This window comes from Mus caroli, unplaced genomic scaffold (genome assembly GCF_978045245.1).
Source record: "Mus caroli unplaced genomic scaffold, Mus_caroli_1 scaffold_13, whole genome shotgun sequence".
Classification (NCBI taxonomy): Eukaryota; Metazoa; Chordata; class Mammalia; order Rodentia; family Muridae; genus Mus; species Mus caroli.
In genome coordinates, this window is record NW_028227268.1 from 120,325,796 (window position 1) to 120,349,675 (window position 23,880).

Consider the following 23,880-nt stretch of genomic DNA (forward strand, 5'->3'; position numbering starts at 1 on the left):
CTTACTTAGATCTGAATCCATGATCCAGCGTGTGTCATTGGGCTATTTTGTGTCTCTGTACTTGGGGCCTCATGCCTGTGTAGCAAACACAGTATCATCTGAGCCATCTCCCCAGCCTAAGAAATTATTCAAGTAAAAATAAGTTATTTAAAGTGCACTTAGGTATTGTTTTAAAAATGTTTAATTAGTGTGCAGTTTTATCTGAGTCTGTTTTTGTGTTGTGAGTTCATTAACTGTATTTTTATTGAGGAATTAATGTTCTAGTACTGTTTGGGTGTTAAACACTGTGTTCATAATTTCTAAGTGCTTAAGAGAAGAAGAACACAAACAGCTGTAGATGTGGAAGGGAGCACTGGTCTGGGAAGGAGAGGTCTTTGTGGACAGTGACAAAGCCAAGCAAGTTGTTTTTGTTTGTTTTCTTTTGTTTCTTTCTTTTAGTGGGTAGAGATGACTGACTTAGTTTCTCTCCATAGCTTTTTTTAGAAGGTCTATTTTTATTTTATGTGTATGAGTATTTTGCCTGCATGTATGTTTGCATACCACTGTGTGTGCCTGGTGCCTGTAGAGGCCAGAAGTGGACACTCATCCCCTGGGACTGAAGTTTCATATGCTTGTGAGCCAACAAGGGGGTGCTGGGATTCAAACCTGGGTCCTTTGGTGGAGTTGCCGTGGATATGAACCTCTGAGCCTTCTCTGAAGCCATGCAGGTTGTTTCTTACAGCAGAGTGTTGCTGTTCCTCCCTGCTGTTTTCCAACCAAAAATAAGAAACTAGCTAAGAGGAGGAGGCTGCAGTGGGGGTAAGGAAGGAGAGCTCCTGCAAGCTTGGAAACCTGAAAACCATTGTTCTTCGTGTTCAGATTTTCCCATGACATCCGAGTTTTAAATGTTGGCAGCTCCTGTTTTTGAAAACTGAATAGTGGAGGCAGAGAAGCAGAGCATGTCTATGGTGCTGTGGGGCTGGGACTGTTGCTCATTAGAGAGCCTGCCTGACATGCACATGGCCCTGAGTTCATTTCCAGTACTGCAAACAAACCAGCAAATGGGTGGATGATAACTTATAGTGCTTAAGTCTTCATCTGACATTATAGTTTCTGGCCCTTAAATAAATAAATAAAATAAATAAATAAAATAAATAAATAAATCCACCCACCTGTTTGTTTATTCTTGTTTTTTGTTTTTTTTTAAGACAGAGATTCTTTGTATAACAGCCCTGGTTGTCCTGAAATTCACTTTGTAGATCAGGCTAGCCTGGAACTCACAGAAACTTGCCTGCCTCTGCCTCCTGAGTACCAGGATTAAAGTCATGTACCACCACTGCCTGGCTAATAGCCTTTACTATTTTTAAATTACAATTTATTTAGTGTGTGAGAAAGAGATGATGTATGTGGAGGTGACCTGTTCAAGTCAGTTTTCTCGTCACGTCTACCATGTGAGTCCCAGGGATTCAACTCTGGCTGTCAGACTTGGTGACATGAGCATATTTACCCACTGAGCCATCTTTTTGTCCCAAGATTGCAGATTGACTTTTGCTTTTCTTTGCAGCAGTAGATCAGCAGAGGTGGCACTGTGAGGGAGAGAGTCTTGGGCTAAAGTTCAGAAGCACAGCTTTAATTTAGTGGTCCTTCTCTCTTCTGGTGAGTTCCCCCAACCCCGGACTGACTCCATCTTTGATTTGCTCTTTCAGTTTATGGTGGAGCAAGTGGAGGTGGCGACTAGGACAAGCCCGTGCAGAGCACGCTCTCCATGCAGTGGCTGTGAAGCACAGGGCCCTGAGCCTCCAGCTGCAGGTTTGTCTGGCATAGTCAGGACCATGTAGTTAGCAGGAAGTCTTCTCTCTGCTGCTGCTTGTTGGGAGTGCAGCCAGGGGGTCTGGGACTGTGGGGTGAGAGAGCAGTGCAGAAGGTGAGGCTGTGTGGGTACATGTTGCTGTAAGGGATATGAACTTGTTTCCCATGCCATTTCCATGCTAATTTCCATTCGGTTTCACTAAATTCATTATAAACTGTCAGAAGTATGTTCTTATTTCATTATTCTTTCTCTGTAGCAAACTAGAAAATAATGCAGGTCAAAACCAAGACTGGAAAGAGAACCCTGCAGCTTTGCCCTCACAGGGTGTATGGATTTTGATTTTTCTTTTCTTCTTTAAAAGATTTATTTATGTATTATATATATATATATATATATATATATGTATATATATATGTGTGTGTGTGTATATATATGTATGTATGTATACACACACACACACACACATATATATATATATATATATATGAATGCTTTGTCTTTTTTTTAAAAAAAGATTTATTTATTTGTTTGTTTTTTTCAAGACAGGATTTCTCTGTGTAGCCCTGGCTGTCCTGGAATTCACTCTGTAGACCAGGTTGGCCTCAAACTCAGAAATCCGCCTGCCTCTGCCTCCCAAGTGCTGGGATTAAAGGTGTATGCTACCATGCCGGGCTGCAAATTACTTTTTACAACTTCTCTCTTATTTTGTGTATACTTGTAACTTCTTCCTCCCCCTTCCCTCCAATTTGTTTTGTTTGAGGCAGAATCTCATATAGCCCAGGCTATCCTCATGCTCACTGTGTGGCTTTGAATGATGTTGATGTTGAATTAGATGTTGAATTCCTGATGTGGTCTTTTCAGGGTTGGCTTCGATGGCAAGAACAGCTTCTAATTAGCCAGCGAGATAGGAGGAAGGAGGCCACTGCTGTGCAACATTATCAGCACTGGCAGAAGCAGAGATCTATGAAGGCTTGGCTTAAATACCTCCAAATCTGCAGGGTGAAGAGATGGCAGAATGGTGAGTCAGAAGCCTAGGCTCCCAAGCCAGACCTGAGCAGATGGCTCTCCCCACTGTCTGTGATCCTTCAGGAAGAGGAAACAGAAGATATTACACTGCAATTGTGATGACAAGAAAGTTAGAAGAAAAGTACACCATCTTTGGTTCTCATTTATTTCCTTTTGGCTTTTCTTTTTCCTCTCCTCTCCTCTCCTCTCCTCTTTCTCTCTCTCTCTCTCTCTCTCTCTCTCTCTCTCTCTCTCTCTCTCTCTCTCTCTTTCTCTCTCTCTCTCTCTTTCTTTTTCTTCTTTTTCTTCTGTTTCTTTTCCTTTTTCTTTCTGAGGAATTTATTTATCGTCTACATATGAGTGTCCTGTCTTCATGCACCAGAAAAGGGAACCAAATCCCATTGCAGAACATTGTGAGCCACCATGTGGGTGCTGGGAATTGAACTCGGGTCATCTGGAAGAGCAGTGAGTGCTCTTAACCCCTGAGCCATCTCTCCAGTCCCCCATTTTGGTTTTTATTAACATGCCTAACTGTTAGTTGGAAGGCAGCTTGTTTCTGGATAGATCACGCCAGGCTAGCACAATCTCACAAGAAGAGTTTTTTTAATTGAATAGGGGTGAGGATGGGGGGAAGAGAAGCGAGGAAGAGAAGAAAGAGAAGAAGGGGTGAAGGGTTGGTGTCTCTGTCTTTTATTTTAACTGTGTTGTAATGAATGATGCACACCATCCTGCACCACTCCACATAGTTGAGGTGTTTGCCTGGAGTGTTTGGCAGTTGCCATAGGGTTGATCGCCTAGGGTTGATGTCATTTGCTGGATTTGGAGACTGACTGTAAACCACTTCTGATGCTGACACTAACTTTAATTCAGATTGTGTTAATGTATTGTGATTACTACATACATTTTACTTCAAATGGGGCTGTCCCTAATGTGATGGGTATGTTATTTATAGTTTTCTTTTTTAATTGTGCTTGTTTTTACATTGAATTATATCTTTGTCAAAAATACTAGTTTTAGAGCCCGGCAGTGGTTGGTGCACACCTTTAATCCCAGCACTTGGGAGGCAGAGGCAGGCGGATTTCTGAGTTTGAGGCCAGCCTGGTCTACAGAGTGAGTTCCAGGACAGCCAGGGCTACACAGAGAAATCCTGTCCCGAAAAACCAAAACAAACAAACAAAAGATAGCTTTAGTGATTATCTGTATATTTAGAATGACTTGTTTTTTTGGACTTAATAATACAATATATTTATTAGTCTCCCTTCTGTCAGACTCTGAGCCAGCCACTTACTTTCCCAGGCTTACGGAGAAAGTACAGAAAGAAGAACATACAAGGTAGAAGAGACATGGGAGGAAGGACTGTGGAAGGCAGAGGTGGAAATATCTGCTTCATAGATTGAAGCAGATGAGAAAAGTCACCATTAGGCAAAAGAGTCCCATGGCTTCTGAGGGGGCAAAGCTCAGAATCACATAGGAGATGAGCTGGTACTTTGGAGAAGGGTTCCTGGTATAACCAGTCATGAAACTCCCCAAACAGTTCCAATTCAGCCACCCCAACTCTGGCATCCAAGCCCTAATGAACTCAGCTGTAGTGCTGATGTCCCTTGAAGTGGCAGGGGCTTGGAAGCTGTAGCTCGGGGCAGTGAGCATGGGATGTGAGACTGCCAAGCCAAGGTTCTGCAGCCCTAGAGCTAGAGATGAACTTTGTAGCTGAGCTCAGGAGTGGGTGGAGGTGAACCTGGAGCACACCTACATTGTCAGGGGTGAGGAGCTGAGGAAGGGGAGCCGCTGCAAGCAAAGACAAGACAGATGAGTTTTGTATTTGTTTTTTGTTTTGAGATAGGATATTATCATGTAGTGCTGACTGGACTCACTATATGGTCCTTACTGGCCTTGAGCTCACAGAAATGTGCCTGCCTTTGCCTTCCCAGAGCTGAGATTGAAGGTGTATACCACCATGCCTGATGCTGTCACGTGCTTACTTTTACTTACTAGAAGCCTCACCCTTGGGGAGAAAATTTTGGCTTTTGTTTTTCAAGACAGGATTTCTTTGTATAGCCCTGCCTGTCCTAGAACTCACTTTGTAGACCAGGCTGGTCTTGCACTCACAGAGATCAGCCTGCCTCTGCCTCCTGAGTGCTAGGATTGAAGGTGTGTGCCACTACTGGCTGGCCAATGAGATTTTTTGTTGTTGTTGCACATTCCTTTTTTGGTTTGGTTTCTGTTGCTGTGATGACGCTATGACCAAACAAACTGGAAGAAAGAATTTATTTGGTTTATAGGTTACAGTCTATTATTGAGGGAAGTCAAGCAGGGACCTGGAGGTTGTAACTAAAGCAGAGACCATGCAGGAGTGCTGTTTCCTGGCCTGACTCCTTCCCTCTGTCTCAGTTACCATTCTTCTAAGGCTCAGACCCATCTGCCCAGGGATAGCATCACCCATGATGCAGTGTGCCCTCTTATATCAATCAGTTACTAACTTAAAAAAATGCCTCTCAGACATGTCACAGTTCAATTTGATGGAGACAATCAACTAATTTCCTCTTCCCAGATGTGTGAACTTGACAACTAGTATTAGCCATCACCCTTCCTGAAAATTACAGACCTGTTTTCTTGGAGAGAGAATAACTCAAGAAGTCCCAATATCCTTCTAGTATCTAGACAACTCTTTTATGTTGTGGTGTTTGGGGTTGAACCGAAGGAGTTTCACATTCTCTAAGCACACACTATCACTGGACTACACTGTTAACTTAAGACCTTTCATAAGGATTCTTTGTGGGAACGCTCTTGAATCCTGCTCACTCCAGTAAGTAGGGTCCAACCTCTGTCACCTCTCCCTGCTTGGGGAGCAGCGCCCAAGAGTTATTTCTCTGTTGCAGAGATGGCTGTACAATTCCACCGTGCTACTGTGCTCCAGATACATTTCTGTGACTGGCAGTGGGCCTGGGAGTGGAGACAGAGCTTGTCTGCCCACCAGGCCTTGGTGGTGAAGCTGGCCGGGAAGATGGTCCTGCGGAGGGCCTTTGCACACTGGAAGCACTGTATCCTTCTTTGTACTGGAATGTCCATCTCCCCAGGGTGTCCCTAGTGTGAGGAGCTGGATGCCTTAGACACCCATCCTTACATTGTTCTTCAGGTCATGACTCATGCTCTATTTCAGCTTAATTTCTTGTGTTTGGTGAGCTAGGTAGGTTTCTATTTCTGTGATAAACACCATGACCAACAGCATCTTGGAGAGATGCTGACAGTTTCTACTCTATCATTAAGGGGCATCAGGATAGGAACTCAAGGCAGGAACTGAAGCAGAGGAACGATCATCCCTGGTTTGTTCTCCAAGGCTTGTTCAGCCTGCTCTTTAAACAACCCAGGACCACCTGCCCAGTGGTGGGACCACTTGTAGTGGACTGGGCCCTCCCACCTGAGTCTTTATCAAGAAAGTGTCCCACAGACTTATCTGCAGGCCAGTCAGATGGAAGCAATTTCTCAGTTGAGAGTCCCTCTTTCTAAATAATTCTGGCTGTGTCAAACTTTGAAAAAAAACTAATGAACACATGAGGGAAACTCAAAGCCTCACAGCAGTCATTGTCCAGTGGGGGAACCGCTATGAAAGTGGGTCTTGACAGTATGGTGTGATTGTGCTATGGAAGGTTTGTCTGAGAACCATCCTGTGTGCCCATATCTCAGGAACAAGGAGGCAGAAGCATCTTAAATGCAAGGCTAGCATGACCGCACCATCCAGACCCTAGCTCCAGACCCTAGCTCAGACTTTTTTGTTTTAAATAAAAGTTTTTGGCATCCTAGGAAGTTCAGGCAAGGAAGAAGCATCGGAGCTCAGTGTCAGTCCTAGGTGACTGCAGGTTCTTCTGGCAGAGACTGGGTATTCATACAGGGTTATTGATGAACTACTAATGTTCAAGAATATGCAATAAGGGCTGGAGAGATGGCTCAGCAGTTAAGAGCACTGGCTGCTTTTTCAGAGGACCCCGGTTCAATTCCTAGCTCACATCTGTCTGTAGCTCCAGTTCCAGGACTTGTAATACCCCCACAGAGACATACATGCAGTCAAAACACCAATGAATATAAAAATAAGTTATATATTTAAAAACTTTAATGTGGTGGCCTGGTGGCACATGCCTCGAGTCTCAGCACTCAGGGCAGACGCAGACAAATCTCTTTGAGTTTGAGGTCTGCCTTGTCTAATAATGAGTTCCAGGCCAGCCAAGGCTATGTAGTGAGACCCTGTCTCAAAAAAAAACAAAAAGTGTTGAGTGTTACTCGGGGAGAGTCAGGATGGGCTAGGGGCTTTCATCCCCTTTGTGCCCCACTCAGGGATTTACTCTTTATCGTGATGAGCTCAGGGCTTCAGACGAGTTCATAAGAATCAGTGCACTGAAATTTGTGCTTTAGAAAAGATGTTTCTAGGGCCAGTGAGATAGCTTGCTGCCAAGTCTGATGACCTGAGTTTGAGCCTTGGAACCTACTTGATAGAAGGAAGAACAGACTCCTGCAAGTTGTCCTCTGACCTTCACCACGGCACATACATACACACAAATAGAGATGCATGTAATACAGAGAATTATTTTAAAAGAGAAGATAGATGGCCCTAGAGACTTGCCCAGAAAGCCCATCTGTGTGTAGTCACATAAGGGCTTGGTGCTGAATGAGGATTGTGGGAGGAGAAAAGATCTGCAAACCCAAGCTTTTAGCTCAGCCATCTGACTGGATTGTGGTACCAGACAATGCAAGTTCTGCTTGCTAGATGATGGTTCCAAATGCTTATAGAAAGTAATAGCAAGTAACCTCAGGTCCTTTTTGCCTTACATAAAATGGGCATGACCTGGCTCTGATAGAACTTCCCTGGGTCACTAAGAGAAGACAGGTGACTGTTGGCCCGCTTAGCAGGCCTGTTATACTTAGAGGCATGCCCCTAGGTGGCCCACAGGAAGTATATATTGTGTAGGAACCTTGTTAGACTGGAGGCCTTAACTTCCTGGCAGACATGCTGCTACAGGCAGAAGAGGCTGCCCAGCGTGAGGCAGCAGCTGAACACCGCCAACACTACCTGCTGGTAAGAGTACCAGAGCCTGAGGCAGCTGCGGAGGCATGCGCTCAGGGCTCCTGCGCCATAGCCCCTGAGTGGAGCCAGTTCTCAGTTAGCTGTAGTCTGTGCTTGCATTTTGAAGCTGAGAAAGTAATGAGTAAAGTCAGAGATTTGGAGTTGAAAGGGAACCTGAAAGGGAAACTGACTCTGGGTCTTTACACAGTGGACCACTTTTGAGTGGCAGAGATCAAAGTCTTGATCCTAAACCTAAGTCAAGGTCTGGGGAGTTGGTTCTAGTTTTGTGGGCTGCCCCTCCCATAGGAGCTGGTCTTCAGGGGCTTTTAGGAACCCCTGGTGCTCCACAGAACACAGTGTGAAAACCCTTAGCTCTGTCTAACCTCTTCTCTCTGGCACTTTGCTTATATAGTATATATGCAATTGGTGACAGAGTTGGGAATGTGGCCCCAAGGATTCCGTCCTAGTGTCTTTTTCTCTTGAAAACAGGTTGGTTTTCCCATGTAAGTTAATACAAGGAATACAGTCCTCAGGAGACAGGAACAGACACCCATCTTGCAAATAATTGTAGATTCTGACAAGTTGACAATGAGTACCAATCATCACAGATTTACCTGAGATCATTCTGGCAAACCGCTTTTATAATTACGTAAATGTATTACATTACATTAACTCTTAGGTGGTTCCCAAGTCTGGGATTAGAGGCATGTATCACCATGCCGAGCCAACATTCAACCTCTTAGAATTCTTTTTCATATGGGTCAAGGGAAATCCCCCAGTTTGAGGCAACGCTGTGTTTTTTGTGTGAAGCCAGTGTTACTGAGCCTGCTGGGTAAGCTAGTTTCTATTAGGAACTTGGCAGCAGAACTGCAGAGAACTGGAGCGGTCCTGAACCACAGTGGCTTCCAGTGGTGCTTTCCTGTTCATACTTCTACAGATCCTAATGCACCTTTATAACCCTCTTGTCATGTCTCTGGGTAGTATTCTTGCTTTAGAGCCTTCAAAGACAACGTGACCCAGGCCCGACTACAGCAAACAAGAAAGAAGCTTGCTCAGCAGCTGCGTGACACTACAGTAAGACTCTCCTGGCCCCAACCCCAGACAGGGCTCTGCTGTATGGGTAGCTCTGGTGGCCTCAAGCTCACTGTATAGTCTGGGCTGGTCTAGAATTCACAGTCCTCCTGAGTCCTGAAATTACAGGTATACTGTGCACAGTACTTCATTTCCTTTAGACTCCATAATCATACTGCCCGTTTCTACTGTTAGTCTGTACCTGCTGATAGAGAAATTTGTTTTAGCCTCTTTAGTGCTCCCTACCCACCCCGTCCTACTCCAGTTTGCTCAGAAAACCAGGGCCTGATTTGGATGTTAGGGACTGGCTTTTCTCCTGACCTAGGGTATTGTTAGACAGTACAGACCCCACGGAGTCCTATGCCTGAAAGGCTGTTGGTATGTTTCCCCCATAGGCAGTTCTCCTCAATAGTTGGTTGATCAGGGGCAACAATTCTCTTCATTGGTTTTATTTCTGAGTGTAGATTTTTTTAAAAAATGATTAAGCACATGATCTACATACTATGTAGCCTCAACATTCATTAGTATTTTGCTTCAAAAATTTCCCTAAATGACTTCAAAGTAAATTATAAACTCCTAAACACTTTGGTACGCATCACCCCCAAACAAGCAGTTTTACATCGCAGGGCCATCCAGGCCATTTTCGGATTTTCACAGTTGTCCTTGAAAACATCTTCTCAAGCAGTGTTACACTTCATTGTTATTGCTCCTTTGTTATTTGTTATTCCTCTCTCTTCTCATCGGGATAAACTCAGTTTTCTTCCTGTAGTTGCTTCACAGGTTCTGGAACCTCTGGCAGTGTCGAATTGAGCAGAGGGAGGAGAGGGTACAACCCCCCTCACTGCATGCAGCCCTGAGCTACTACAGGTAGGAGCTGGCTTCAGCCTTGGCCTTTCTAGGGACACCTGGTTAGTTTGATGCACGGTTGTCCAAGAGCAATTACTCTGGCCTGATAGTGCCCGACTCAGAAAGGTCTTTTAGCCAGATGTTGACAGTGCCCTTAACCCCAGTCCTCTGGTCTGCATAGCGTGTTCCAGAATAGCCAGGGATGCACAGTGATGCCTGTGTGGATATTTCCTGGCACCTTCTCTGTGTACATATCAACTATACTCTGATATGTTTGCACAGGACTGGAAATTACACCTGTAATTTCAGGACTCAGGAGGACTGTGAATTCTAGACCAGCCCAGACTATACAGTGAGCTTGAGGCCACCGGAGCTACCCATACAGCAGAGCCCTGTCTGGGGTTGGTCACCAGGTTAATCTGCAGTTACTGGTCCAGTTTTGGAGCTTTTGTTTGTTTGTTTGTTTTGGTTTGTTTTGGTTTTTTGAGACAGGGTTTCTCTGTGTAGCCTTGGCTGTCCTGGAACTCACTTTGTAGACCAGGCTGGCCTCGAACTCAGAAATCCACCTGCCTTTGCCTCCCGAGTGCTGGGATTAAAGGCATGTGCCACCACGTCCGGTGGAGCTTTTTATTTCTTTATGTATGATTGATTGTTCTAGGGATCCAGTAGGTGTTCTCCCACACGCCACCTCCCCAGCCTCAGAGCACATTTTTAATGAGTCAGCAAGAATCCTAGTAGTAGTTCTCAGATCCCACAGAGTGACGAGCAGCCATCGGTAACTCCTGTTCCAGAGAACCCGATGCCCTCTATGGACATATACACATGGTACACACATACATGCAGGCAAACATTTAGACGTATACAATTGAAAAAGAAAGAACAATTCAATTCAGAGTTGTCAAGGTATGTCCCTATTTTAAATCCTGGTTTACAAAATCAAGCATGTTATCTTCACATCTGGTATCATTATATGGAAGTGAGATCAGCCCTGGGGTTTGGCCATAACTCCAGGAAGTTTGAAGATTTCTGTCTTAAATCCCAGACATACTGTGCTTGGTGCTCTACTGAAGTTTCCAAATGAGTCATCAAGGGCTGGAGTGTAGCTTAACCGTAGGCCACCTGCTTAGCACATGTGCTCTGTAAAAACACCAACCAACCAACCAACCAACCAACCAACCAACCAACCAACTACCAGCCAGCCAGCCAACCAGCCAACCAGACTCCAAGAAAATGCTGGAAGTTTAAAGCCAGCTAAAACCTAAGTTCAAGAGTTGGTGGTTTCAGGTCAGATAGTATGTTCTTCACTTTCTTCTCTTCGAGGATGAAACTAGTAAGTCCACACGGTGCACTGAACCCCCAAGAAGTAACTGTACCCAGATACGACTGCTTAAAAACACAGTAAAATCTTATGAGCTTGAAACCTGGCAGTATTGATCTGCAGTTCTTTGTTTTTTTGTGTTTTGTTCCAGGGTGACAGTCCTACACAAGTGTGTCAGGGTGTGGCTACGGTATGTGCACAAGAGACGATGCCAGCAGGTATGGAGCACAGTGGGGCAGACAGCTTAGCTGTCTACTAGTGGCGTTCACTGGCTTTGGGAAGATGTGTGGGGAAGGCCTGTGCAGTGGGTCTGGTTCTGGTCTGGAGGGTGCTAGGAAAGCACTGGAGTCTCCCTCAGCCCTTGCTGGGTCAGATCATGCACAACCCCTGCCCCTCTCCCTCCTCTCTAATGCCCCAAAATGCTGGGATTGTGTGAGTATGTCAACATGCCTGGCCCCCACACAAGAGAGACTTACTACACACCGGCTTTGCCTTAGACCCTGTGCCTATGTTGATGTGCTATGACACAAAAAAGAACTCCTGTGCTCCCAGCCCCAGGGTGGCAGGGAAGTGTGACAAGCAGGTCACTTTTGACAGTTGTCATGGGTGTCTGGAATGCTTAATGAAGGTTTCTGTGTGTGCATGTGTGCAGGTATGTGTGTGTATGTGTGCGTGCATGTGTATGTGTGTGTAATGTCTACAAGTGTCCACAGAGGCCACTTAGAGCTGGTGTTGAGTTGCTTGATGTGAATGCTAAGAACCAAGCTGACGTTCTCTGGAAGAGCAGAAATCACTCTTTACTGTTGAGTCGTCTCTTTAGCCCCTAAGGGTATTGATACCAGAGTGAAATTTAATAGGGATATCAGTTCACTTGATGATACCTTCATGAAAAGTGCCCGTGTTTGGCCGTCTTTGGCAGTAAGAGGAAGATACAAACTAAACTTCCCTCAGTTATTTTGGCACTGCTCTCTTTGCTACATCGATGTTGTCTGCTGCTACAGTCTGGTGGACATCTGGGCTAGCTCTTCACAGCCGTGGAATAGAGTGGGAGTTTGGAGCTAGGTAGACTCTGCCTAAGCTGTCTCTCCCAGACCGCCCTTCATAGCTCCCCTCTGCCACTCCGCTGCTAGTCACTCCTAAGTGTTCTGAGTGTGTCTGCCCCTTGCTGTCCCTGTAGCTCTGTAGCTCATGGCCTTGTCAGCATAGGGGCTTCCTCCACTCTTGCCACTGCCTGTGTGATTAATCAGAACATTAACATACAGTTGTGTGCTGATTTTTCAGTTAGGCTGTAGCTGCTGTTTCATTTGTTTGTTTGTTTCTGAAACAGGGTTTTTCTGAGTAGTCCTGGCTGTCCTCTAACTCAATCTGTAGATCAGTCCACCTGCTTCTGCCTCTCCAGTGCTGGGATTAAAGGCATGCACCAACACTGCCCAGCTTCTGCAGGGATGTTTAAAGTTCCCATTTTTGGTGATTTGAATATACTGGAGAACATCCCCAAGGGCTGAGTTTAAGGAGGGCAGAATCACACCTGCCTAGCCTGGTGCTAGTCTGCCATGCCTGCCATAGCCCAGAGCAGTGCTCAGCTGAGGTGCTGATTCATTTGCATGGGTAGCTGTCCTTGACCACATCACAGTGTTTCAGGTTGGCTATCTGGAAGTTGGGTGTGATGGCACATACCTGTAATACCAGCACCCAAGAGACACTGGTATTGCTGCAAGTTCAAGGCCAGTCTGAATAGTGAGGTTCAGACCAATTTGGGCTGCATTGTGAGACTACCTCAAAAAAAGGAACCAGGTGTACGGGTTCATATCCACCATCTTAGCACTCAGGAGGTAGAGACAGAAGATAAGAAGTTCAAGGTTGTCTTCAGATGCACAGCAGGTTCCAGGCCTGCCCGGGCTACACAATACCTTGTCTCATACAAAACAAAAAACAAAAATGTAGTTTGAAAAAGGGAGCTTGCCTGCCTATCATTTTAGTGCTTGTGATGTGGAGACATGAGGATCAGTAAGTAGTTCAAGGTTATTCTTGGCTGTTTAGTGAGTGTTGGCCATCCTAGGCTACATAAGTCCCTGTTTCGAGAAAACAAACCAGGCCATCATCGGCACACTTCCCTGTTCACCTCTGACTCTGAGAATCTGTTGCTATCCGCCACCATGGTGAACTTCACAGTAGATCAGATCCGTGCTATCATGGACAGGAAAGCCAACATCCGGAACATGTCAGTCATCTCCATGTAGACCACGGCAAATCCACGCTGAACGACTCCCTTGTGTGCAAGGCTGGCATCATTGCCTCTGCCCGGGAGACACGCTTCACTGACATGCGCAAAGATGAGCAGGCACACTGCATCACAATCAAGTCCACCGCCATCTCCCTCTTCTATGAGCTCTCTGAGAACGACCTGAACCTCATTAAGTAGAGCAAGGATGGCTTGGGCTTCCTCATCAACCTTATCAACTCTCCAGGCCATGTGGACTTCTCTTCAGAGGTGACAGCTGCCTTGCGTGTCACCAGTGGAGCTCTGGTGGTGGTGGACTGTGTGTCTGGCATGTGTGTGCAGACAGAAACGGTGCTGCGCCAGGCCGTCGCTGAGCACATCAAGCCCGCATCAAGCCCATGCCGATGATGAACAAGATGGACCAGGCCCTGCTAGAGCTGCAGCTGGAACCCGAGGAGCTCTACCAGACCTTCCAGCACATTGTGGAGAATGTCAACATCATCATCTCCACCTACGGTGAGGGTGAGAGTGGGCCCATGGGCAATATCATGATTGACCCCATCCTGGGCACCGTAGGCTTTGGTTCTGGCCTGCATGGCTGGGCCTTCACCCTGAAGCAGTTTGTGGAGATGTTCGTGGCCAAGTTTGCAGCCAAGGGCAGGGCCAGCTGGGCGTAGCCAAGCGTGCCAAGAAAGTAGAGGACATGATGAAGAAGCTGTGGGGAGACCGGTACTTTGATCTGACCTCATGGAGCCTATCCGGTGGAGATCCAGTGTCCTGAGCAAGTGGTGGGTGGCATCTACGGTGTCCTGAACAGGAAGTGTGGCCATGTGTCCCAGGTGGCCGGTACCCCCATGTTTGTGGTCAAGGCATACCTGCCTCTCAATGAGTCCTTTGGCTTCATTGCTGATCTGCGATCCAACACTGGTGGCCAGGCCTTCCCCCAGTGCGTGTTTGACCACTGGCAGATCCTGCCTGGGGATCCTTTTGACAACAGCAGTCACCCCAGGCAAGTGGTAGCTGAGACCTGTAAGCACAAGGGCCTGAAAACGGGCATCCCAGCGCTGGACAACTTCCTGGACAAACTGTAGGCAGCCTGATACTGCCACACGTTGCACAGTGCCCGCCCATCAGAAGACACCTTGAGACTGTCTCCACAGTGCTCCTCTGGAGACTGCTGGGGCCACCCTGACATCACTCAGCACTCACTTGCTACCAATTCTATTTATTTCGGAATTATAAGGCAGCTGGAATCTCTCTGCAGGCTGGACTGGCAGGCCATGGGGTGGGTGGGACATGGCTCTTAACATTTTCAGAGGGAAACAGGAAGATGTCCAAAAGTCTAAATAAATGCATTCAGAGGTTTATGAGGTCTATGGCTAAGTGGAGTTCCCCCAGAGGGGGAGGTGGGGTAAGTGCCTCCAGGAAGGCAGGCAGCCTGCCTTAGACTTGCAACCTGGCTATGGGAATCATTGGAGTAATAAACTACAGTGGTTGATCTGCAAAAAAGAAAGAAAAGAAAACAAACCAAAAGAAAAAGAGTTTCCATGATGTCCAGGATGGTGCGGGTGGGAAGGGCTAGCTCAGGTCAGAAGGGCTAGCTCAGGTCTCTCTTACCCTGTTCTAACTCAGTCTGCTTCTGGAGGAGAAAAAAGTCAAAGAGCAGCAGGAGCTTGCCCTGGCCACTACTCTGTAAAAGCTTTTTGCTAAAAACACCTTAAATATCACCTGTCCACGAAGCTATCTCGGGAGCACTTCTTTCTGTTTTAGGGAAACAAAAGGTTATTCATTGTGAGTTTCTTTTTAAAGTTAATGTAACCTGGCGCGGTGGCACATTTTTAATCCCAGCAGAGGCAGGCAGATCTCTGAGTTTGAGGCTAGTCTGGTCTACAGAATGATTTTTGGATAGCCAGGGCTAGACAGAGAAACTCTATCTTAAAAAACAAAAACAGACAAAAAGTATAATGGCCACCAGTGTTGTCTGCTTGTAATTCCAGTGCTTCAGACCTGAGGGGGATGATCATGAGTTTCATGCCAGTCTGAGCTACATACAGTGATTTTTGGGTCAGCCTGGTTCACAGAGTGAGTTCTAGGACAGTGAGGACTATAGAGAGAGACTCTGTCTCAAACAAACAAACAACAAACAAACAAACAAGCAAAAGTAACATGTAGAATGGTAAAATATCGACTTGTTACTGAATTGGGAAGATAAGTTTGTGAGTTCATTAGACTTTTTAAGATTTATTTTACTTATGTGTACGCATGTCTGTGCACATAAGTGCAGTTCTTACAGAGGTCAGAAGAGGGTGTTGGATCCTCTAGAACTGGAGTTAAAGACAGTTGTGAGCCACCATGAGAGTCCTGAGTACTGAATCTGAGTCCTGTAGGAACAAGAATGCAGTTAACCACTGAGCCATCCCTCTACCACCCCTCAGCACCCAGAGTCATTTTTGTTGGCTTTAAAACAAAACAAAACAAAACTATTTTATTGAATTCTTATGTCTCTACCTCTTTTCCAACCCTTGCTCCACCGTAAACCTTTACAACCCCCAACACTAGGTAAGAGAGAAAGAAGGCCAGAGGGAAAGGGGGGTCGAAAACCTCTGTAAGCTACTTCCTGCCGATCAGGGGTCAGGGGGTTTCCTTGGGGCCAGTCCAATCTTTGTTATCAAAATATCCAGCAAACCAGCCATAGCAAACACAGCCTCGGGAACCAGCAGGGACTAGCAGCAGCAGGCCATCTCCAGAATCCCAAGTCTGCAGCTGGCTACTGTGAAAGGAAAACCATCATCACTTGCTGTGAAGTAGCCTCTTACCTCACGCCTGGGGTTAAAACAAAAACATACTTATAGAACATATCTGGGTTTTTTAAGAAACGAAAATTCTCACTGCACATTTTTAAAAAAAAAAATTATTTTTAGGGGCATAGAGAGATGACTCAGCAGTTAAGAGCACTGCCTGCTCTCTTCTAGAGGACTTGAGTTCAATTCCCAGCAACCACATGGTGCTCACAACCATCTGTAACAGAATCTGATGCCCTCTTCTGTGTCTGAAGACAGCTACAGTGTACTCATATACAATAAATAAATAAATAAATAAATAAGTCTTTTTTAAAATTTATTTTTAGTTATGTGCATGTCTATTCTGCATATCTATGCAGAATCTGTGCAGTGTCTGAGTAAGCCCAAAGAGGACCTGAAATTACAGGACTGTGAGTGGCCTGACCTGGGTGTTGACAACTGTCCACAGAGTTCAAAAGAAGGCATAGGGCCTGCTGGGATTGGAGTTTCAGATGGCTCAGAACCTGCCTGCCTGTCTGTCTATATGTCTGAGACAGGGTCTCATTGTACAGCCATGGTTGGACTGGCTTCAATTATGTAGACTAGGCTGGCCTGATGTGTGTAGACTAGTTTGGCCTTTAGACTCAGCAGAGATTGACCTGCCTCTGCCACTAGAGTGCTAGAATCAAACATGTATGTCACCAAACCCAGCTTCAGTTAAATACATAGGCGCACACACACACACACACACACACACACACATTCTTATTCATTTGTGTCTAGAAAAATAACACTGCATACGATTAAAGATGCAAATAGTTTCATGTTTCACATTGCTTTTGTTGTTTGGTTTGTTGGTTTTGTTTTGTTGTAAAGACGTATTTAATGTATATGAGTACACTGTCATTTCAGACATACTAGAAGAGGGAGTCAGATCTCACTACATATAGCTGTGAGCTACCATGTGGTTGCTGGGAATTGAACTCAGGACCTCTGAAAGAGCAGCCAGTGTTCGCCACCTCTGAGCTGTCTCTCTAGCCCCTCATGGTAACCTAGTAGCAAACTGGTGAAAATCAAACATAACACTTCATTCTGTTCCTACCTGTATGAGAAGCAGTCTCTCAGAAGAGTGTGCCTCTGAGCGTTCACGGAGGCCTTTTGTTACTTTGTTTCAGTTATTGCGGGCCAGAGCAGATGGTCATTTCCAGCAGCGAGCACTGCCTGCTGCCTTCTACACGTGGTACAGAGGCTGGCTATGGCACCAGCAGAGACGGATCCTGCACACAAGAGCAGTGCATTTCCACAGGTATGCTGTGCAGTTCCCGTGTGTCTGGGACAGGCAGCTCTGATGTAGCTCTGGTGACTTTGGTATGCCTTGGCTTTGTGTTACTGGTTTCCCAGCTCCCAGTCCCTGGTCTTCTGGGTTTTCAGAATGACGGCCTTTTGATCTCATGGAGCAGGAAAAATTATCCTGTACTTTCTCCTGGGACAACTCTTGGCCATCCTTTTTGCAAGTGTTCTCAGAACAGCTTGTGTTTTATGGGTCTGCTCTTCTTTCATGAGCACAATTTCCTGTTAGTGTAATGAGAGCTTTGCTGGAGTCTCACATTGTGCGATTTCCCTAAAATGCTGTGCTCCTGTTCTATAAAACACGGTCTTTTGAAGTCTTAGAATAGCAGTTCTCAACCTGTGGGTTGTGACCTTTTCACAGGGGTCTTAGACCATTTGAAAACACAATATTTACATTATGATTCATAGCAGTAGCAAGATTACAATTATGAAATAGCAGTAGAAAGAATTTTATAATTGGGGGGCGGTCACCACAACATGGGGAACTGTATTAAAGGGTTGTAGCATTAGGAAGACTGAGGACCACTGTCTTAGAACAATGGTCACTCACAGAGTTAAAAAGGTCAAGGAGCCGCAGGGTGGTAAAGTCGGTGGTAAACATCTTCAATCCTAGCACTTAGAAGGCAGAGGCAGTGTGCCCTCTGTGAGTTTGAGGCCAGTGTGAGTTCCAGGTCAGCCAAGTGCTACACAGAAAAACTAAAAACTAAAAACTAAAAATAAGAAATGTCTTTCGTTGGAAATGCTTGGCTTCTAGTCAGCTTTTCTCATTTCTGTGTATTTAGAGGGACATTAGAGAAGCAAGTATTTGTTCTCTGGAGGCAGAAGATGTCTCAGCATCGAGAAAACTGCTTGGCAGAGAGAATGGTGTGTAGTCTTCTTTGAGTGGGTTCCTGGGGGGTGGGGGAGGGGAAATGATCCATTTTATGCACTTGCCCTGGGGTGCTCCTCAGAAAATTATACAACCCTGGTCCACCCTGCCAGGTGCAGGAGCCTGGGAACATCCAGGCATTGATGTCTGTTGTCAGCTCAGTTCACGGGCAGCTGCTGGGGGAGGATCTCTTTTGCTGGTCACAGATTCTCCTCCAGCCTCCGAACTGTTCTCCTTCTGGATTGTTCTGTTTCCTCCCACCCCGCCTCAGGCTATATTGCAGGCAGAGCAGCAGCTTTTACGTAAGTTCTGGTTCGTGTGGCACCAGCAGGCAACAGTGTGTCAGCTGGAGCGACAGCAGCAAGCCATGGCCATTGCCCACCACCACAGCGGACTGCTCAGGAGGGCTTTCTGCATCTGGAGGGAAAGCGCCCAAGGATTTAGGATAGAGTAAGTGGCATTTCTACTCCAGAGCTTCTAACCCCCTCAGGCCAGCTTTGGCAGAAGCTCCAAGTGCCCAGCCATAGTGGTGTGTCAGGTAGGGCTGGTTGTATGTCCTGGAAATTCAGCTTGAATGAAGGACCTTGGAATCTGTCATTGGACTCAGATGCTCTGAAACTCAGCTCCACCTTGCTTCCTGACGGGAACCCATGTAGCTAGTGGCAGGGTATAAACTGATGAGCCCATTATCAGGTGGCCGGACACTTACTAGTGGGCAGGCTATGACGGTGTTTATCAGACCACAGGGCTACAATGGAGAGCGCATGCAGCCCACGTGTCTGGTGCAGAGATGTTGAAGCCCCATGAGGTTTCCTGAAATTTTCCTGAATCTCTGTGTCCCTACTTGGGAGAGGCCCAGATCATCAGACAGCTCTTCAGAGAATCCTTCACTCCCTGAGCTCAGTAGTTCTGAGGCCCCTTGTGGTCTGGCCCCTGCTGAGCTTCTCCTGTTTCTCCACAGGAGGATGGGCAGGGCACAGGCTGCACACTTCCACTCTGCACGGCTCCTGAGTTGGGCCTGGAGCATGTGGAGGGAGGTAAGGCTTTGGCATGGGCACAGCCTAAGTGTGGCTTTTGGACAGGTAGGGCTGTTTGTCCACATGACTCAGACAGATGGGTTCCTCCATATGCCTCTGGTCAAGGGCAACTGTGAGGCAGTGATAACTATGTGTGGGGCTGGTATCATCTGAACTTACTGAAGGTAAAGTTCCTGTCTGGCCGCTCACAGAAACTCTACAAAGGGTGTAATGTTGAAGCCAGTACCTGTCCAGCACATCCCGTCCGGCACTTGCTCATTTGACACCCACCAACTTCTATAGGTTTATATTTATAGATGAGATTGAGGCTCAATTGGTATATTCTCCTTCTGTGAGCTCACAGAATGAAAACCCCAAGACATTGCTGCCGTGAGCCCCTCCTGGCCCTTGGCCCACACTCCCCACTCTTCCCTGTGTACAGTGCCTGGCCCTGAGGCTGGAAGAGCAGCAGAAACTGAAGTGTGCCGCCCTGCACAGCCAGTGCACCCTGCTTCGCAGGGCTCTGCAGAAGTGGCTGGTAGGAGCCAGCTCTTTGTTCCAGGTCTCCTCACTGTGGGGTAGGGGAGGTTTCTGGAAGCGTTTATGTTCCTCCCCAGAGTGATCTGGCAAGGCTCAAAACATCAGGTGTCCCAGAAAGTGCTACCTGGGGTGCCAGCCATCATGGAAATCTGGTTTCTATATAAGAGTTCAGGAGTTGGGCCTTGTGGAACATTATAGTGGAGATAGGTGCTGGTCTTGGAATGGAGACCTTCAGCCTCTTCCCACTCTGACAGCTCTGGCCTGGCAGCCACTGTGGTAAATGCACCTCTGAGGCCTACGTATAGAGGGAGAAGTATGGTCCCAGGGTGGCCTCCAGTCTTCCTCATCTCCCACAGGTTTACCAGTACAGGGTGAGGAGTGTTCTGCAGGAGGTGGCGGCCAGGGAGAGACAGCACAACAGGCAGCTGCTGTGGTGAGTCTTGAGTCCTTTGGATCTCTCAGGCTGAGGAAAGACCTTCCAGAATCAGGTGTGGGTGGGTGGGGCAGTCCTGCCTAAGATGTGCAGAGAATGGCCTCAGTGCCTCCTACTGCTTAAGTGATTCTGGCTTCCCCATGGCAAGCTATGCATCTTCAGGCTCACCTCAGCATGCTCTGATCTGCCCGTGCAGGTAATAGACCCTCATCAGAGGCCCACATAGGAGCGTGTTTGTCATGTTCTGAGCCTTCTTCCCACCATGCTTCACATCTAACCTTCTCTCCTCCTGACGCGCTATTTCATTCCACTCCTGTGTGCAGCCTGCAGCCTCTCTGTCTGCCCCTCTAGGGCCATCTGTAACTCTCATCCACCCCCACTCCTTATGATTCAAGTTTCTGAACTCCTGCTCCCTCTCCCTTTGTATTTGTTTAGCACATGCTGTTCTGGCTGTGTGTAGGCCATGGGTCTTGTGGACTTTAAACAGTCACTCCCCTGAAGTCCTCAGGAAGCACCCTCAGATAGACCAGAATGAGAGAGCAAGTAGGTGCTGGGGTTCATGTGCCTCTTCTCTCACTGTGAATCACCTGAATTGTAATCGTCCGCTTACAGCTGTGCTCTCTTTATCATACACCTCCTGAGGACTCGGTGATGGCCTGGTGCACTGCTGGCCACCTGGTCCCACCTGGTACCTGGCACAGAGCAGAGACTCAGTATCTGTTGTTGGGTGTCGGCAAGAGCTTGAGGGTCGGCTTGAGGGTCACGAGACAGATGCTCTGAGGCACAGTTTTTACTTAGGCATGGGGAAGAATAAGTGTTTCACAGAAGCCTCCCAGGCCCAAACTGCTGTCACTCTTCTCACCTGACCCATGTCATTACAGGTGGGCGTTACAGTGCTGGAGAGAAAACACCGTGGCCCGTTTGGACGGAGCCAAAAAAACCTCTCAAGCAAGAGTCCACTACAGCAGGACTCTGTGCTCCAAGGTGAGGTATAGACTGGTTACTAGGGAGCCTGGGGCTCACATTACAGTCCTTATTGACACTTAGTAAGGACCTCCCAGGGTAGGTAACCATCTTTCACACATGCATGTCTGTAGGTATTTTTCTTTGTACTGAGTTAGGAATCACTGTTCATTAAAAGAAAACATGTCATATAGGAAGCAAACTAGTTCTTACCAGAACCAGTATTTTCCATACGTGTGCAACACTACACTCAGATAAAGCCTGGGAGCTGCTGAGATTCAGTATCCTTGTTGGAAGACTGTGCCAGATCTTACCCACTGGCACCCAGCCTGCATGCTCAGGAGGCCTGTCTGGAAGCATGGCGCCTCCCAAGAGGTTCTTGGTCATCTAGTTTGAAATGACCCAGACCACCTTGTCTCCTTGGCTAGGGTAGGTGTTGGAAATTTCCTGCAAGGTCCATGCTCTAGGGATGGGCAACACATTGGAATATAATACAAGGAAGTGGTTCAAACAGAAACAGTCCCAGAGGCTGTCCCTGGGTCATGGTTGTTCTGGAATAAAGCAGACTGTTGGGAACTCTGAGTGGCATAGATTTACCTGCTGGTGACCACGTAGTTCCCTGCAGAGGCAGCAGCTGCATTTAGTGAAGACTGGCATCTTCTCAGAAATGTTCAAGACATGTTGGGCGGTCCCTGCCTTGGGAGGAGATGACCAGATCTGGTTAGGTTTAATGCTCTGAAGAGAAACCACTCAGGTGGGAATGGAGTTTATGACTGGTGAAGCTGGTATCATGCTTCATCTGGTTCCCTGCTTTCTTTAGATGTGTTTAGTGGTACTGGTGAGATGTTCAAGCATGAGGACAGGAGTTCAAATCCCCAACACCCACATAAAGTTGAATATGACTGTGTGTACCTGGTCTTTGGTACTTTGTGAGTTCTTTTTCTACCTTTTATCCTTCCTGGTTTCACTCCCTATCACTAGATAGGAGAGAAAGAAGAATATATATATACAGAGAGAGATCCCTGAATCTAATTTCTTTCCTTTTGTTTCTTAGAGCTCAACTACTGACAAACTGCACCCAACCCCCCTAAATGACTAGCAACCACCAACTTCCTATTAGGGCTCTAGCATTTATTTACCCTCTGAAAAGTTCCCAGAATTCCAAAGGTCACAGGATCTGCAGCCGACAAACCACACCCCTGCTAGAGCATGAGGCATTCTTAGTCAGCTGCTGTAGAAGTCTGAAGCAGCCTGAGACTGAAACACATTCTAATCACTGCATCTGCATGTGTCTGTAACTCTGTCCTGGAGTTAGAGTCAAACTGAGAGGATCCTGGGACTCACTGTCTAGCCAGCCAGCCAAAGCAGGGAGCTTCAGCCTCTGACACTTGTCTTAGGGAATGATGGAGAGTGACTGAGGAAGACGTTGGATTTTTGGTTCCTCTACACCCATAGACATGTGCATACACATACATGCACACACCCTACACAAAGGGTTTTGTGTTCTCTTTTGAGATACAGTCTTACTATGTAGCCCAGGCTAGACTAGAACTCACTATGGAGATCAGACTGGTCTCAAACTTATAGAAATCTACTTGTCTTTGTTACCCAAGTTCTGGGGTTAAAAGTGTGTACCACCACACACTACCCACAAAGGCTTCCTGTGTAAGAAAAAATATTCCAGGCAGTGGCGGCACACGCCTTTAATCCTAGCACTCAGGAGGCAGAGGCAGGTGGATCTCTCTAAGTTTGAAGCCAGCCTGGTCTACAGAGTGAGTTCCAGGACAGAGAGTCAGGGGTGCACAGAGAAACTCTGTCTTGAAAAACAAAAGAGGGGAAAAAAGGAAGAACTAACACAATGCTTAACAAATGATGGAGTATAACCCATGTAACTACTTCATTTCTATGGCACAATATCAAGTTTAAATCCTCCCGATAGGAAAGTCTCAGTGTCTGAGTAGTCAGGGTTCCCTTTAAGGGACCTGAAGCCCCAACCCAGGACCGAGTAGATGGCTGGCTACTTCCTGGATATGTTTGAGAGCCAGCTGTTAACCCTTCAATTCTTACCTCAAGAGGACCCAGCATTGGTCACAGTGTGTCCTTGATATCAAAGTATGAAATGAGCACTGTATTTTCTCTGCCTTGTCCGTAGGTCCTCGTCCAGTGGCGAGAGGTTACGTCAGTGCAGATATATTACCGACAAAAGGAGGCAGCTGCTCTCAGGGAGGCCCGGAAAGCACTGGACAAGGGTAAGAGAGGCCTGTGGGGACAAACAGTGACGGGAGTGTGAGCACAGGACTCCCTAAGGTTCCATGTGCTCTGCGGGCTCTGTCCATGTGTGCTCATTCCCTGGTGCTTTCATGGCCAGGAGGCTTCAAACAAGAATTAATTTTTCTCAGGGCCAGAGGCCAGAGGTTCTGGAGGAGTCCTCCCTGGGCTCCTCTGGCTCCTGCTTGTTGCCCTCTTTGGTCTTCCTTGTGATGTATGTATGTATGTATGTATGTATACACGCACACACATATAATTGATATTATGTTGCGGCCCGCCCGCGGTCCACAACACGAACGGTTCACTGAGAATGGCAGTTCCCTGCAAAGAGAGGAATCTAGACGGGGCGGAAGAAACAA

The 23,880-nt window shown here is 46.8% G+C and overlaps 1 protein-coding gene and 1 pseudogene across 7 annotated transcripts in view; both read left to right on the plus strand.

Annotated features, from left to right (window-relative positions):
- Positions 1 to 23,880, plus strand: part of LOC110306231 (protein SFI1 homolog) — a 75,477-nt gene that overhangs the window by 43,187 nt on the left and 8,410 nt on the right. For 5 of the 7 annotated variants that reach the window (XM_085829178.1, XM_085829174.1, XM_085829177.1 and 2 more), the window contains 15 exons: positions 1,686 to 1,788; positions 2,651 to 2,807; positions 5,671 to 5,832; positions 7,789 to 7,859; positions 8,829 to 8,921; positions 9,688 to 9,785; positions 11,234 to 11,300; positions 17,259 to 17,389; positions 18,216 to 18,297; positions 18,573 to 18,751; positions 19,263 to 19,338; positions 19,760 to 19,855; positions 20,214 to 20,290; positions 21,172 to 21,274; positions 23,406 to 23,502. In XM_085829178.1, the coding sequence (XP_085685304.1) occupies positions 1,686 to 1,788; positions 2,651 to 2,807; positions 5,671 to 5,832; positions 7,789 to 7,859; positions 8,829 to 8,921; positions 9,688 to 9,785; positions 11,234 to 11,300; positions 17,259 to 17,389; positions 18,216 to 18,297; positions 18,573 to 18,751; positions 19,263 to 19,338; positions 19,760 to 19,855; positions 20,214 to 20,290; positions 21,172 to 21,274; positions 23,406 to 23,502 (1,592 nt within the window). The remainder of the gene's footprint in view (positions 1 to 1,685; positions 1,789 to 2,650; positions 2,808 to 5,670; positions 5,833 to 7,788; positions 7,860 to 8,828; positions 8,922 to 9,687; positions 9,786 to 11,233; positions 11,301 to 17,258; positions 17,390 to 18,215; positions 18,298 to 18,572; positions 18,752 to 19,262; positions 19,339 to 19,759; positions 19,856 to 20,213; positions 20,291 to 21,171; positions 21,275 to 23,405; positions 23,503 to 23,880) is intronic. The other 2 variants (XM_085829175.1, XM_085829176.1) reach the window with 1 other exon arrangement.
- LOC147001610 (elongation factor 2 pseudogene) lies at positions 12,982 to 14,585 on the plus strand (annotated as a pseudogene).